The sequence below is a fragment of the Taudactylus pleione genome, unplaced genomic scaffold (assembly GCF_031769625.1).
Source record: "Taudactylus pleione unplaced genomic scaffold, aTauple2 ptg000184l, whole genome shotgun sequence".
Lineage (NCBI taxonomy): Eukaryota > Metazoa > Chordata > Amphibia > Anura > Myobatrachidae > Taudactylus > Taudactylus pleione.
In genome coordinates this window covers 7,066,392-7,083,659 of record NW_028284586.1, presented here as the reverse complement: position 1 = coordinate 7,083,659, position 17,268 = coordinate 7,066,392, and the positions used below count along the sequence as shown (strand labels likewise).

Here is a 17,268-nt window from a genome sequence, read left to right as displayed (position 1 = left end):
CCAAGCCCAAGAAGCAAGCATGGAGTGCTCGACGCCCTTCTTCCAAGCAGGAGGATAAGCCTGCTGCCTGATGGGACGGGCCTCTCTCTGGGGGACCCCAGAGTGGGAGGCCGACTTCTCCAATTTGCCCAGTGTTGGCACAATACCACCACGGATGCCTGGGTTCGAGAAGTAGTCTCTCAGGGGTACGCCCTGTCTTTTCGGTTCAGGCCGCCCCACCAGTTTTTCTGTACGAGTCCTTCTCTGGACAAGACCAAAGCTGGTCAGATTCAGGTAGCTATAGAATCCTTGCTACAAGCAGGGGTCATTGTTCCCGTTCCGCAGTCTCAGCGCGGGACGGGGTACTATTCTACTCTGTTTCTGGTACAGAAACCCAATGGTTCTCATCGCCCTATCCTGAATTTGAAGTCTCTGAACAGATACCTCAGAGTTCCCAGGTTCAGGATGGAAACGTTACGTTCCATCATTCTGGCGATGGAACCCGGGGATTATATGGTCTCCCTCGATATCCAGGACGCCTATCTCCATGTGCCCATAGCACCGGCACATCAGCGGTATCTGAGGTTTGCTATCCTGAACCATCACTACCAATTTCGGGCGTTGCCTTTTGGCCTTTCCACGGCTCCGAGGGTGTTCACCAAGGTGATGGCGGTTATGGCTGCCCACCTTCGGGGTCAGGGTCTACGTCTGTTGCCGTACCTGGACGATCTTCTGCTGCTGGCGAGCTCCCCGGAGGTGCTTCTTCGACATCTACACCTGACCATTGCTTGTCTTCAAGCACACGGGTGGTTGATAAACTGGAAGAAGTCCTCCCTGATTCCATCACAGCGGATGGTTCATTTGGGAGCCCTGCTGGATTCTCGTCAGCAGCGGATTTTCCTGACTCCAGAGAAGGTCTCCTCCCTGCAGCTGCGGATACACAGTTGCCTGAGCAGTTGCCGCCTGTCGGTCCATTCAGCTATGAGAGTTCTGGGGTCCATGGTGTCGACATTCGACATGGTGGAATTTGCCCAGTTCCATTCCCGGCCCCTGCAGGCGCTGATTCTATCGGAATGGAACGGGTTACCTCACCGGATCCGCTCTCAGATGCTGGTGTTGTCCGCGGAGGTTCGGCAGTCTTTGGCTTGGTGGCTTCAGACGGTGCATCTGGTCGAGGGGCGCCCCTTTTGGATCCCGGACTGGGTCCTGCTCACGACGGATGCCAGTCTTCGGGGTTGGGGGGCAGTGACCGGCTCATTATCGCTTCAGGGTCGTTGGTCCGCGGAAGAAGCACTTCTCCCCATCAACATCCTGGAACTGCGGTCTGTGTACAGGGCCCTGCAGTCGTCCGGCCCCGCTCTTCACGGAAGGGCGGTTCAGGTGCAGTCCGACAACGCTACCACGGTGGCGTACATCAACCACCAAGGGGGAACTCGCAGTCGGGCAGCAATGTCGGAGGTGTCTCGCATTCTTGCTTGGGCGGAGTGTCACGTTCCAGCGATCTCGGCAGTCTTCATTCCCGGAGTCCTCAATTGGGAGGCGGACTTCCTCAGCCGTCACGATGTGCATCCCGGGGAATGGTCGCTTCACCCAGAGGTGTTTCAGCTACTCGTGGACAGGTGGGGGCTGCCGGAGCTGGACTTGATGGCCTCCCGTCACAATCACAAGTTGCCCGTTTACGGGTCAAGGACAAGAGACGCAGGCGCCTGTCTGGTAGACGCTCTGTCGGTGAAATGGACGTTTCACCTGGCGTATCTGTTTCCTCCGATATCCTTACTTCCTCGGGTTCTGCGGAAATTCAAGCAGGACGGCGGCACGCTCGTGCTGGTGGCTCCGGCGTGGCCCAGACGTCCTTGGTACTCCGATCTGAGGTGCCTCTCCATCGACGCTCCGTACCTTCTTCCTCAGCGTCGGGACCTGTTGTCTCAGGGGCCCTGCCTTTACCCGGATCTGGGTCGGCTGTCTTTGACGGCGTGGCTCTTGAGACAGCCGTCTTGAGGTCTAGGGGTTTCTCCAGTTCAGTGATTGGTACCATGCTTAGGGCACGCAAGCCTGCCTCCGCGCGGATTTACCACAGGGTGTGGCGCACTTATTTTCAGTGGTGTGAATCCAGAAACTATGATCCGCAGGTGTTCCGGGTTTCCAGAATCTTGGAATTTCTTCAATCGGGTTTGGACCTCGGCTTACGCCTGGCCTCTCTGAAGGTTCATGTGTCTGCTTTGTCCGTGTGGTTTCAGCGACGGATTGCTACACTGGCAGATGTTTACACCTTTTTCCAAGGTGTTCTCAGGATCCAGCCTCCCTTCGTGCCTCCGGTGGCTCCGTGGGACTTGACGGTGGTACTGAGGGTCTTGCAGGGTCCTCCTTTTGAGCCGCTTGAGTCGGTGGAGCTCAAGTGGCTGACGTTTAAGACCATTTTTCTCCTGGCAATTGCTTCGGCCAGGAGGGTTTCAGAATTGGGGGCGCTTTCCTGTCGCCCTCCTTTTCTGATTTTTCACCAGGACAGGGCAGTGCTCCGCACGCGTCCTGAGTTTTTGCCCAAAGTGGTTTCAAAGTTCCACATTAATCAGGAACTTGTTGTGCCAGCTTTTCAGTCACCTGATCTTTCTGCTGGTGAGGCTTCCTTGGATGTGGTCCGGGCACTTAGAATCTATGTGGACCGGACTGCTTCGGTTAGGAAGTCGGATTCTTTGTTTGTCCTCTTCGGTTTTCACAAGAGGGGTTGGCCTGCCAACAAGCAAACGTTAGCCCGTTGGCTTCGTTCAGTTATTTGTGAGGCTTATGCGCAGGAGGGTTTACCTGTGCCAGCCTCTGTTAAGGCTCATTCCACTCGTTCTGTGGGTCCCTCTTGGGCTGCTAGACGTGGCGCCTCCGCTGTTCAGCTGTGTAAGGCGGCTACTTGGTCTTCAATTCAGACGTTTTTGAGGTTTTATGCGTTTGACACCTTCGCCTCTCAGGATGCATCCTTTGGGCGCCGGGTACTCCTTTCAGCACAGGAGCGTCCCCGCCCTTAGTTGAACTGCTTTGGGACATCCCCAAGGTCAACCCTGTGGACCCCCTATGGACCCTGAAGTAGAAAACAAGAGATATGGTAAGAACTTACCTTTGTTATCTCTGTTTCTACGAAGTCCATAGGGTCCACAGGGCGCCCGCCCTGACGCACCTGGCTTCAAATGGGCTGTGTGGCTGGTCACCGGTTTTCCGTCTCCCATTTCTGTGAGTATGGTTTCTTGTGTGTTCCAGTCTTCCTTCTCTCTGTTTAGTCTCCTCCTCCGGCCTTAGCTGCTTACCAACTGAGGTGCCTGTGGCCGGGGCGGGGTATAGAGGAGGACGGACCCAAGTGCATCCTGGGAGCAGCAAAGCTTTAACTGCGTGGTGCCCGTGGATCCAGATCCAGCTATACCCCAAGGTCAACCCTGTGGACCCTATGGACTTCGTAGAAACAGAGATAACAAAGGTAAGTTCTTACCATATCTCTTGTTATCCCATCATTTTAACCCTCTAAGCCTCATAATATCATCCAACCGACCATTCACCACCATGCAGAGGAATTGGTCATACATTGGTGGCTCTCTGTGTAATTCTGTGCCCAGATCTGTACCTGCTGAGAGAGTAGATACATTCCTCTCTGAGAAAGGTTCTCCTCTGGTGCGGTCAGTTAGATTATGAGCCAGAGAAGAGGGCTCATTAAAGATATATTTAATGTTTCTTACTATAATAATAATAATAATAATAAAAAGTTTATGAGATGAGCCCTGACATTGGGATGTGTCGGCACAATCGGCATACCCTGTGTAAATATTCATTACACTTAAAATATTGCAGTTTAATTTTAATATTTCTCTTGGAATACTTCTAAAAAGTTATTTTTGTTATAATTCATAGATATTTGGTCTATTATGAGGTTATAGTAATATTTTATAGTGCTACTACCTGCCATGCTTCAAGGGAAATGTGTCTAAATCTACTAAGCAATCGGTTTTACCTATGAACATTAGCTTAGGCTTTACATTCAATGTACAATCGGTTTTACCTATGAACATTAGCTTAGGCTTTACATTCAAGAAGAAACATCAGTATATTCTGCTTTCTCTTTCAGGGTTACTTTGCAAATACAGTTTTGTACTATGGATTTTACACAAATGGCACCATCAGGAAAGAAGCCAATCTAGCTCCATACAACATGCAATTAGCATATATATTTACTATTGGACTGTATCTGGCAACCTGTTTCCTAATACTGCTCTTCAGGTAATATGACTTATTCTGCAAAACTTCCATACTGTATTGTAGAAAGAGAAGGGGATTTTACAAGGATAAGAAAAGACATCCAAATATATCACCTGGATGTACTGATCTGCGGATGTTCAAAATCACAGATTTTCAGCAATTTTGCCTGCTATTTTTAAAACAGCAATTTTATAAAAGGCCAGCATGGCCTTTGCTGTTGCTAACATTTCCGTTTTAAAAAACGGTCAGTGATATCATCTAATATATGTGGTTTGGAAAACCTGTAGCTTTAAATATTTACCCCATTATATTAATAACTATTTATTAAAAACCCTTGTTTTCCCTTTCTTAGTTTTGTAATATTTTTTTTACAGGTTTAAGCAGAAATGTTGTCAAGATATCAGTGTATCAGTGTTACACATGTAATCGGTATTTCAGTGACCTGGCTTTCTTATCAGCTTATCTGAGTATGAGAAGTGTGATTGTGGCCTTAATACAGGCGCACTCCCAAATGATGTAATAATCAGTGTATTGTTATCACTGTAAACAACATGCAGTGTATTTATAGATTCATAGATCCAGCACTGCCCCCTCCTTGCACTTGATTATACCAGCACTTTGCCCTCATGATTTATGGCAATACAGTGCTTACACGTCATTATGCAAGTATACAAGTCACATGATTAATATGCTTCCCATAGCCGTACAGTGAATAATCGGCAGCCCGAGGTCTGTGCATGTGCAGCACCCAGCCATCTTTGGCTAAACCATCGATGGTTTTTGCCATTGGTTAAAAACCATTGACCATCAATGGTAGAGCCATTGATGGCCTATATTACCTGCGCCTCAATCTAATAGCTATGATTATGAGTCCAGAGTGAATCTTTATCTAATTTAGTGTGACTACTTTTCATTGTATGTATAGTGTTTTATAAGTATGTCAGGGTTACACAGAGATTAATTAGCCACCCGGGGCACACAGTGTGTTGGAAGTGCTTAGCGTACAACATGCACATTTGTACTGCAAATGTCCACAAAGACCATATGTCTATGTCCATATTCAGATTTGGTATTTGCTCCACTTACACTTGGAGAGTTGGAATGGTGGTGGGTAAGGGCGTGCAAACACAGACCAAATACAGCTAGATCATATTCACTTGTGGACTAATGGGGCCGATACATCCACAATGTATTGCCCCAGTTCACCGTTTTGCCAACACCGGGGAATCGAGGAAATCCATCTTGTTGGAAATCTTCAAATCACCAATCCCAACCAAAAACTAATTGGGATTTCCGAGTCGGGAATTGTTAACATGCTGTTTTTCCTCGATCCGCCGATAGATCGCCAATCATCAGTCTCCACAGCCCGGTGTTTTTGACTGAGGATCGGATGAATCGGGAGTAATAGATGTATGGCCCGCATAAGGCAGACCTGCACGGAGATTCAGATATACCTGTCAGTAGCCGAATCACTAGCTGGTGCCTGAGGGCTGATAATTATGATGACAATGACCAGCATTAGTCAGCTGCTTCTGAATGGCTGATTCGGCTTCACCACTGAAGCGGATAATGCTTTCTTCATTGCTTGTGCCTATATTATAAGATTTAGTTTTAGAGCAGTGGTTCCCAAACTTTTTTGAATCACGGTGCCCTAGAGTATCAGCATGGTTTTCACGGCACCCATAAGCCAAAAGTTTATTATTGAAAAATTCAGAAAAAAATGTAGTAAAGTAGTAAAGCAAAGTAAATTGAGCTGACCTGTCCACATACTGTATTTACATTACATTGACTATAAATAATTTGATTTGGTGCTGGACCACCAACCTGAGGCACCCCTGCAGGTGTCCCGACGCACCCCAGGGGGCCACGGCGCACAGTTTGGGAACCACTGTTATAGAGAATGATTTTGTTGCTGCTTTCATCCATACATTTAAATCAAACCTAAAGCTAATAAATGTTTGTTATTTTACCCATTCTGACTCCTACAATATGAAGTTGCAGCTCCCTGTCTCCCTTGGACTCCTGCCCTGCTGCCCATCATGGCTGTACCTCTGTGACTTACAGCGGTTCTGTCTATATTATGTAAATTAAAAAAAATCAGAAATCAGCCATATCTAGAGAGCATCTGATTGGATAATAGACATCACCCATAGCTCATTAATATTTTGTATATATCCTATTGTTAATTATAGAAAGTGGTATTGTATTTATATCTATGTATGCATACTGTATAGAGCTTTTTAAGTACATAATTTCTTCAGCATTTTACTGTGCATATAACAAACCTAGGCCCAATGTACAAAGAAATCAAACCCTAGAATATGATGTGAAAACAGATGATGGGATGGAAGAGGTTACGAAGGAAATATGAGGAAGTTCAGCTATTTAATGAAGGAGGTTTAGTTGAAAAGAGTCCCAGCAATTATAATAGGGGCTGGCACAACAAAGGAAGTATCAAATAACTAAAGACAAAAACTTGTAATAACTGCTTTGTGTAGATATCTGCAGTTATTACAAGTGGACATTATATGAACTCTGTATATCTTTTTAACGGATGAGCTACCGTATATACTCGAGTATAAGCCGAGTTTTTCAGCACATTTTTTGTGCTGAAAAAGCACCCCCTCGGCTTATACTCGAGTCATGCCCGCATGGTACGCTGCTGAGTAGCGTACCATGCGGGCCGCGGTGCAGACTGTGTCACTGTGACACAGCCTGCACCGCGTGTGTAGCGCTGACCGGACGGAGTTCGGTCAGCACTACACACTGCCAAACACACAGCCGCCGGAGCCGGCAGCTATGTGTTTGGTATAATCAGCAGCCGCTGAGAGTCTGTCAGACTCTCAGCGGCTGCTGCTGCTCCCACTGCGGGAGCCATCTTCCGGCTCCCGCAGTGGGTAATGGGAGAGACGTCGTCATGACGACGTCTCTCATTATGCAAAGCGGCGGAGGAGCCTGTAGCAGCGTCGGGACCAGGAGCGGGGTTACAGGTAAGTGGTTTTTTTATTTACATTTCTTTCTACTGGGGGGGCTACTACCGGGGGGTACTACAGGGGGGGATATCGCTACTGGGGGCACTACCAGAGGGGGGGATTAATAATGGGGGAACTACCAGGGGGGGGATGTTGCTACTGGGGGCACTACCAGGGAGGGGGGGAATACTGGGGGCACTACCAGGGGGGATGTTGCTACTGGGGGCACTACCAGGGGGGGTTAATACTGGGGGCACTACCAGGGGGGGATATTGCTACTGGGGGCACTACCAGGGGGGGGATTAATACTGGGGGCACTACCAGGGGGGGTATTACTACTGGGGGCACTACCAGGGGGGGATATTACTACTGGGGGCACTACCAGGGGGGGGATATTACTACTGGGGGCACTACAAGGGGGGGATTACTACTGGGGGCACTACCAGGGGGGGATTACTACTGGGGACAGTACCAGGGGGGGATTAATACCAGTAGCTGCTGCATTTCCCACCCTAGGCTTATACTCGAGTCAATAAGTTTTCCCAGTTTTTCGTGGTAAAATTAGGTACCTCGGCTTATATTCAGGTCGACTTATACTCGAGTATATACGGTAATTAACGATTTGCATGCTATAAGCTTGATACAAAATTCAAGTGCTTATACATTTCAGTATATATTTTCTAATAATGTATATGATTTATGTTATATTGTTTTGTTGGTTTAAATAGTAGCCTCTTACATTATTTATCAATAACCAAACATATATACACAAACACATATTGTATATCTATACACACACACACATATATATAGTGGCAAAGCATGGCAAGGGTGCCGTCTCCTGGGGTGGACGGCTGCACTTGTTATGCAGCAGCCAAGTACTGGTACACCAATCCAGGGCCCTAGTTTGAGCACAAACCCCCCCCAAAAAAAACATACAAGTAAATCATGGCCCGTCCTGCTCTAACCTCTAACTAAACAAAATGATCCCCTTTCTCAGAGTGGAGGGATCTAATGTCCCTATCAGAAAACAGAAGTCTTTAGCACAGCATTTACATTCAGTAATCACAGTGTCTCTGAACAGGCCTGTGTTCCCCAGGCAGTGAGAACTGACTACAGAGGCTGACAGACCTTTTATCAGCCTCTCACATGTGGTCTGGCAATCAAGGCTGCTAATTAGCTTATGCCTACCAGACAGAAGCTAAAACTCTGGTACATATACAATACTGTACAAAAGTTTTAGGCAGGTGTGAAAAAAATGCTGCAAAGTAAGAATGCTTTAAAAAATTGAAGTGTTAATAGTTTATTTTTATCAGTTAACTAAATGCAAAGTGAATGAACAGAAGAGAAATCTAAATCTAATCAATATTTGGTGTGACCGCCCTTTGCTTTCAAAACAGCATCTATTCTTCTAGGTACACTTGCATACAGTTTTTGAAGGAACTCGGCAGGGAGGTTGTTCCAAACAACTTGGAGAACTAACCACAGATTTTTTTTATAGTAGTGTATATCTCCCCTTGACAACCTTTCCAGTGATTTATTGCAACCTTATAATATGTAAATTCTAATGGCTGTCTCATATTATCTTAACCAGTTTGGTAAACATTTGCAAAAGTTACAAATGCACTTAGTGTACACTAACACTTGTGGCTATACATAGTTTTGGACCCAAATATGCAGTTATTTCAATGGGTGTCCTTTGCTATGCTGTTGTATCTATCATTGACAGAGGTGAGAGGGTTTTCAAGAAAAACAACCTTTGGCGTTGGCTGTCAGATGTTAGAGATTTACACGATAATCAAGATAAAAGAAAAACACAGACAGCATATTAGCCAATATATATATTGGCTAATTGTGTATATATATATATATATATATATATATATATATACATATATATATATATATATATATATATACACACACACGCATATATATAAAATACAAAAGATTCGGCACTCTGGACGAAAAAAAAAATAATGAGGGGTGCCCTCCTTCAAACGTATACAACAGGCTCTCCCTCTAGTGATGCATGGCAGCACCACAGAAGCAAGGAAGAAACGAGGCGGCACTGCCAGTACATATATCAACGTCCTGATGAAAAGGCTTTAGAGCCTTGAAACGTCGACTTATTCTGTACTGATATTTTCATCTATTTAAACAACGTTACAGTAAGTCAACTGGCAGTGCCGCCTCGTTTCTTCCTTGCTTCTGTGGTGCTGCCATGCATCACTAGAGGGAGAGCCTGTTGTATATGTTTGAAGGAGGGCACCCCTCATTACTTTTTTTTTCGTCCAGAGTGCCGAATCTTTTGTATTTTATATATATATGCGTGTGTGTATATATATATATGTACTGGTGGTTGCTTGGCGTGTGACTCGGTAACGGCGGATAGAGTCGGTCAGTGTGTGCGGCCTGCTGTATCTGGTTTATGAAGCTGGAGTTTGGTCTTTAAATACCAGGAACACGCATTAGTGGCATCGCTATATGTACTTTATATTGCATTATCTGGTATGCAGATGTATGTACGTCCACTGTGTATATATTTGCATAAGAAAATACTACACTATATTACGTTTATGGGCTTGATTTAAGCCCTCTTTTAAGGTTTCATCAACATCACCCCTGGGATCAATATCCTGAATACTTTAAATGAATAGAAAAGTTGTGATGGGTTACACTGTGAATGCGCAATTGAAAGTAGCCTTCAGTGCCCTCCTAGGTCTAAATGGAAATGACCACATCCATAAAAGCATAAACAACAAGATAACATAGGAGATGCAAAAAGGCGCTATTAACAAAAATGATACTTAATTTTGTGTGTGATGCACTAAAACATTCTTTATATCTTCATAAATTCCTTTTAGATGTAATTCTTCCTCAGGATACACCACCGCAATGTCTCTCTATATGATATATATGCAAAGGGAGATAAATGGGGTGTCACCATAGGATATTCGCAACACATGGAATAAAACCAAATACTGTTCCACACCCTGGAAAAGTGTTTTGGTACACTAGAGAGAATGCGTACCCAACTCACATAAAGTGCCTATGGAAGCCTCCTATAAAGGTATCTTTTAGACAGAGACGTTCACAGCCACAATGTGTCTGGTGAAAAGGTAAGGATATAGCATACCATTCACTCACATCAGAAAGGGTTTAGGAAATATACATAAAGGTTTATTTTCAAATGCCCAAGGTACTGCGTACCGAACTCACAGTTCATAAGGAGTTGGGACTGCACATCAAGGTATCTTTGTGCTTCTTTTACCCTCAAAGTGAAGTGATCACCAAGAATCGACCATAATCCATAAGTCACAATCCAAAAATGTTTAATTCATACAAAAGATCCAAGTTTTAAAAATTCCAAAATTACATGATGTACAATATATAAAAACATGCAGTGTAAAAAAATGAAAAAATAAAAAGCTTAAAATATCAGAACACTTCACCAGAGGTAGTCAGAAAAAAATCTATTAACTGGAATTGATGATAGGTCCAGCGATGGAAAAAACAGAAAACTTTATGACCTACCTCTGGGTTCAAATGCTCCTACACCTTCTCAAATGGTCAACGCGTTTCAGCTCTCTTTGGGAGCCTTTGTCAAGACATGGAGTGTATTTATGTAGATAACCACCAAGTACCTTAAAGAGGGTGGAGTTAACGCCAAAACCTGCACAGTTCATTGGACCGCAAGGACTTCAATCACCTCTAGTATACAAGTCAGTGGAATGTAGTGATATCACTACCATTACCAACTGACTCTCTGTCCGGGCCATACACGCGACCAGAAGTGACGTATGCGTGTCACTTGCCAGAAGCGGGAATGGTGTCACCGACAACAGGTCTCCATTTGGCATTACCTGTTGCCTGGGGAGATCTGTTAGTCACATGTGACGTTGGCTCATTATATACCATTATTGAGCACGCCATAGGATAGAAGCCACTAAACTTGCATTAAATAAATCTTATTTGACAAGGGACTTACAGGACTTTATATTGGATGGTATTGAATTTATCCTTTCTAATAATTTTTGCATGTTTCTGCAAAAAAACGGGACTGCTATGGGCACTAAGTTCGCTCCGAGTTACGCCAACCTCATCATGGGTCAATGGGAGAAGGAGGCCGTGTGGAGTTGTGGCTGTCTCGGGGCGGACCTAGTGACCTATCGCAGGTATATAGGTGACATCTCTTTTGTTTGGAGAGGAGGAAGATCTAGTCTGGAGGATTTTTGCAAACTACTAAATGACAATAATAAAAATATAGGATCTCATTCAGACCCGGTCGTTAGATGCAAGCGGTCGCTCTGATTGAGGGCGGCCACTTGCATCTTGAAGTGCGGCCTCCTGGTCGCTAGCTAAGCTCTGGGTTACCACCCACAGCTTAGCGACCGACCAGGGTGATGGTCGCGATGATCAGGACCATCGGGGCTTGCAACGAGACCCTATGGTTGGGTCTCGGCACTCGCAAGCCCCAGGGAGCTTTCTGCTCTGATCGAGCAGGAAGCTCCCCACTGACATCATTGCTGTTGTCAGTGGGGCCGCCCCCAAATGGCAAGCATTCCGTCAGGAACGCCTCCGTTTGGCCGGCCACCCCCCCGGCCCGCCTTCCAAACGGGGCGAGCTGTCAATCAGCATCGACAGCTCGCCCCCTTTGGTGCGAGACCCGGAGCGGCTCCGACGTGTGCATGCCCAGTGGGCAAACATCAACCCGGTTGCGAGCGCTCAGCGCTTGCGACCGGGTCTGAATGAGGCCCATAGTCTTGACATTTGACATCAGTGAATCCACTATAAATGTCCTTGATATTACAGTATACATTAAAGATGGCAACATTCACTCGAAAACTTAGACTAAACCAACAGATTCTGGCTCTTATATAGGGGCTAAGAGTTGCCACCATAGTAACTGGCTCAACTCCATCCCTGTGGGCCAACTTAAAAGACTTAAAAGAAATTGCACTGAACAACAAGAATATTTAGATCAGGCAAAAAAGATGGAAGAGAGATTTGTAGCATGTGGATACAATAAAGACAAAGTTAATGGATCATTTGAAGGAATTAAAGATCTAGAACGTAAGGATTTATTCAGTACGACACACAAAAGCCCAAAATCCAAAGATAAATATCAATGTGCATTTATCACACAATATACCAACCAGCATAGGGATGTAGAAAAAATCGTAAAGAAACAATGGGGACTCTTGAGAAGAGAACCAGTGATAGGGTCATCAATCCCAGAAAAACTGGTACATATCTATAGAAAAGCACCTTGTTTAAAGTCTAAACTAGTTACCAGCATGCTACCTAGTGATAAAAAGTGTCCCACAGTCCTATCAAAAGACTTCTACAGATGTGGAAGTTGTCAAGGCTGTAAATCCATAAAAAGTGATGGGAAAAACAAAATTGAAAATGTTGAGATTAATGGCAAGAACATACCAATTAAGGACTTTATCACTTGCAATAGCAAGAATGTGATCTATACAGTAAAATGTGTATGTGATAAAGTCTATATTGGATGAACTACCAGACCTTTGAAAGTACGTGTCGATACCCAGTCATTATCATCACACTTTAAAGAAAAGCATAATTGTTCACATACCAAAATAACAGGATTTTATGGTCTTAAAGTTATTAAGCCTAATATGAGATGTACTTACACTGCTTCCATATTAGCCAGAACTGAAATGAATTTTATTTATACATATAAAACATTGATCCCAAAGAGGTTGAACAAGGACTTTGAAGTGAAATGGTTCTTGTGATTCTGATTAGTATCTAAATATCTGTTTTATAGTTCTAGATTAATTTCCTTAATTTTGGATCATGGACATTCCCTATTTCTCTTCATATATGGACTTCCCTTATAGAGGAACACAATTCTTTTTGGGAAACTCTATGGAAGACATCCATTAAAAGATAAACTGAAGAGAAGTCTGATGCTGCAAAGGTCACCTTGCGAAAACAACAAAGAAGAAGTTTTTCATTTTCTTATTGATTTGCTTTACCACTTATTTTCTTTGATTTGTGGTATGATTTATGATGTTTTTATATATGTTTTTATATGTTTTGAATATAGCCACCATCGGGTTGCCTAGGTAACAGATAACATCCATCCGAGATCTGTCAACATTGACGTCATGTCCACTTCCGGCGAGTGATATGTGTGCGTCACTTCCGGTCGTGATCACGATTCCGGAAGGAGAGAGACAGAGGATGGCAGCAGTGCGAATACTGTGTCCCGCTGACATGGTATATCGGAGAGGTTCCCCAGGCAACAGGTAATGCCAAATGGAGACCTGTTGTCGGTGACACCATTCCCGCTTCCGGCAAGTGACACACATACGTCACTTCCAATCGCGTGTATGGCCCGTACAGAGAGTCAGTTGGTAATGGTAGTGATATCACTACATTCCACTGACTTGTATACCGGAGGTGATTGAAGTCCTTGCGGTCCAATGTACTGTGCAGGTTTTGGCGGTAACTCCGCCCTCTTTAAGGTAATTGGTGGTTATCTACATAAATACACTGGATAGGTACACCATTCTCCATGTCTTGACAAAGGCTCCCAAAGAGAGCTGAAACGCGTTGACCATTTGAGAAGGTGTAGGACCATTTGAACCCATAGGTATGTCATAAAGTTTTCTGTTTTTTCCATCGCTGGACCTTTCATCAATTCCAGTTAAGAGATTTTTTTCTGACTACCTCTGGTGAAGTGTTCTGATATTTTAAACTTTTTATTTTTTCATTTTTTTACACTGCATGTTTTTATATATTGTACATCATGCAATTTTGGAATTTTTAAAACTTGGATCTTTTGTATGAATTAAACATTTTTGGACTGTGACTTATGGATTATGGTCGATTCTTGGCGACCACTTCACTTTGAGGGTAAAAGAAGCACAAAGATACCTTGATGTGCAGTCCCAACTCCTTATGAACTGTGAGTTCGGTACGCAGTGCCTTGGGCAATTTGAAAATAAACCTTTATGTATATTTCCTAAACCCTTTCTGATGTGAGTGAATGGTATGCTATATCCTTACCTTTTCACCAGACACATTGTGGCTGTGAACGTCTCTGTCTAAAAGATACCTTTATAGGAGGCTTCCATAGGCACTTTATGTGAGTTGGGTACGCATTCTCTCTAGTGCACCAAAACACTTTTCCAGGGTGTGGAACAGTATTTGGTTTTATTCCATTTGTTGCGAATATCCTATGGTGACACCCCATTTATCTCCCTTTGCATATATATCATATAGAGAGACATTGCAGTGGTGTATCCTGAGGAAGAATTACATCTAAAAGGAATTTATGAAGCTATAAAGAACGTTTTAGTGTTTTAGTGCATCACACACAAAATTAAGTATAATTTTTGCTAATAGCGCCTCTTTGCATCTCCTATGTCATCTTGACTATTGTTTATCCTGAATACTTTGTTGCCACGTGGTACCTGATCGCAGGAGTGTTGCCTGGACATCAGATAAGCTTTTAAACAAGTTTATTTTTGGTATGCACAATATTTACCATTTCAGCACTAATTACTTTACTTTAATTACTACACTATTAGGCGCCCCTCTCCCATTATTTTTCAGCACTGTAATTTCCCCGTTTGCCACACGGATCATTGGAAGACTGCTGCCACCTGCTATTATCAGGAGTGCTTTTGCAACTTATCATCACGGTTTCTCACCACTATATACATAAGGAACCTAAAAAGTTTGTGCGCTAGTGTTCACTTAACTAACTATATATATATTTATATATACATAAAGAAAAATTTAAAATACAGTAATATTACCTACTTATTGTGGACTTCAACAGGTCCCTAAACTTTTCAATTATCATTGAGCCAGCTGAGAGTTCTTATCTTGTGCATCTAAGCTACCACTTATATTGATGTGTTGCCCACCATCATTATCATTTCTGTTTTCAATTATGTTTTATAATAAACTGTATGTATAATTTTTCTTTGAAATTTAAATTACCATTTGTACTTCTATAGGGAAAGCAGATTTAATTGTGTTAGTAATATTTTAGATTGAAGATGCAATTTTATTTATTTGTATTATGTTATTCAATAGATGAAAGGCAATATGCCATGGGACCTGCGCAAAGGTCCATAATAACATAAGAATAATCCAGAACAAATACAATACAATAACAAAGCAAAAAAATAAAAGCAACTCCTAAAATAAATATTTGTTGTACAATCTGGTTTCTTGTTGTACAATCTGGTTTCATCTAATTTTTTGTAACAATAAAAACAGCGAGAAGGAAGAAAATAAAATAATAAAGACAAAGAAGTGTGTCAATCCATGTTAAAGGGGAGACAGACAAAAGAGGGTAAATAAGAGGAGGTTGTGACCCAACTGGACTCCTGAATGGCTAAACATACACTTGAAAATCCATGTGTGTGTGTAGGTATAGGTATAATAAAACTATAAAATAGAGTATGTGTAACCAGGTGTCACAAATGCTGGGGGCATCTGAAAGATTGACGTCCAAGGATCCCATATTTTCATAAAACTTTGGAAGAGTTACGTAGAATACTTGAAGATACAACTTTCACATTCATTAATAACACTATTCTCTTTTTCTCTCTTGTGTATATGACACTTTATGACATAATTACCAAAGTCACATTACCATATTTGTACACAAATTAATAATAACACTGCAAAGCCACATCTCTAAGTTATCTTGGGGTGTAAGTACACACTTACACTTATTTTTGCATGCGTCTTTACCTACAAACCCTAAAATATGTCCAACCCCAATTGAGCCCTGCAATGTTTGCCGCCAGAGTTTGTAAATTTATGGTGCTCTTTACTAAGGTTGATTGCACTAGATTTATAGTAATATTTACATTTTATTTTATTTTTCATGTATTTTTCAGCATGGCAAAGTCATTTCGAAATAACTTTATTAACCCTTCTTCATTCTCGGGGAATGCTTCAAAGCTGCTGTGCAGTTGGGATTTCAGCATGCATAACGAGAAGGCTGTAAAATTAAAAAAAAGACATCTCAGTACACAGATAAAGGTAAGGTATAAATGGAAGCAGTGCTCCTACAACCTATTGACTTTATAGCTATCAAGCGTTAAATCCCACAGCCCACAGCACTTTAGCTGTATTTTTTCCTGCATTGTCAAGTAAAACTGGTTTTTACCAACAAAAGGCTTATGACTTAGGGTAACAAAAGCTACACTAATTCATATTGCTGTGTACTTAATGTATAAAGGTCATTTGATACAGTGTGATGAAATCCATGGTGTGAATTTATCCTTAAACCTTTTTTGCCTTTTAAAGGGATAGTACAAGGAAACATAATTTATTTTCATTTCAGTAAGTGTGTGATACAGGGAAGGTAATACTGAAATAACATCCTGGGAGCATATTGAACTTTGAAAACAGTAAAGTGTGACCATATAAAGCCATATTATTGTATGCAAGACATATTGTATGTAAGACATTGTATGTGCTTCTCAAGGCCCTGAGAAAAAAGAAAATTAAAGGAAAATGATTGGACTCATTCAGACCCGCTCGCAAGCGGGTCGATACTGGGGCACTGAGCCCGAGAGAAATTCACTGCGGGACTCGCCACAAACGGGGCGGCTGTTGATGTTGATCGACAGCTCGCCCCGTTTTGTAGGCGGGGAGGGGGGGGGGGTGGCTGGCCAAACGGAGGCGTTCCCGAAGGAACGCCTGCCGTTTGGGGGCGGCCCTACTGACATCACGAGTCAGTAGTGAGCTTCCAGCTCTATTAGAGCCGAAAGCTCACTGGGGCTTGCGGAAGACGAGACCCTACCACATGGGTCTCGTCGCAAGCTGAGATGGTCAAGACCATCACGACCATCACTTGGCCGCTCGCTAAAGCCGTGGGTGGTCACCCACAGCTTAGCGAGTGGCCAGGAGGCCGAGTGGCCAGGAGGCCGAGTGGCCAGGAGGCCGGCTTTAAAAAAAAAAGCGGCCACCGTGATTCAGAGCGAGTGCTCGCTTTTTGCGAGCGTCACTGAATTAGTGCCTCGGGCCCTGATTCAGAGCCGGACGCTCTGACAGAGCGCTCGCTCTGAATCAGGGCCGTCCC

General features: G+C 43.5%; 1 protein-coding gene across 1 annotated transcript in view; it reads left to right on the top strand.

Moving 5' to 3' along the window:
- TMC5 (transmembrane channel like 5) overlaps positions 1-17,268 on the top strand; it is a 183,986-nt gene that overhangs the window by 102,827 nt on the left and 63,891 nt on the right. Inside the window, exons 9-10 of the mRNA XM_088476220.1 lie at positions 4,079-4,230; positions 16,079-16,223. Coding sequence (XP_088332346.1) covers positions 4,079-4,230; positions 16,079-16,223 — 297 coding nt within the window. The remainder of the gene's footprint in view (positions 1-4,078; positions 4,231-16,078; positions 16,224-17,268) is intronic.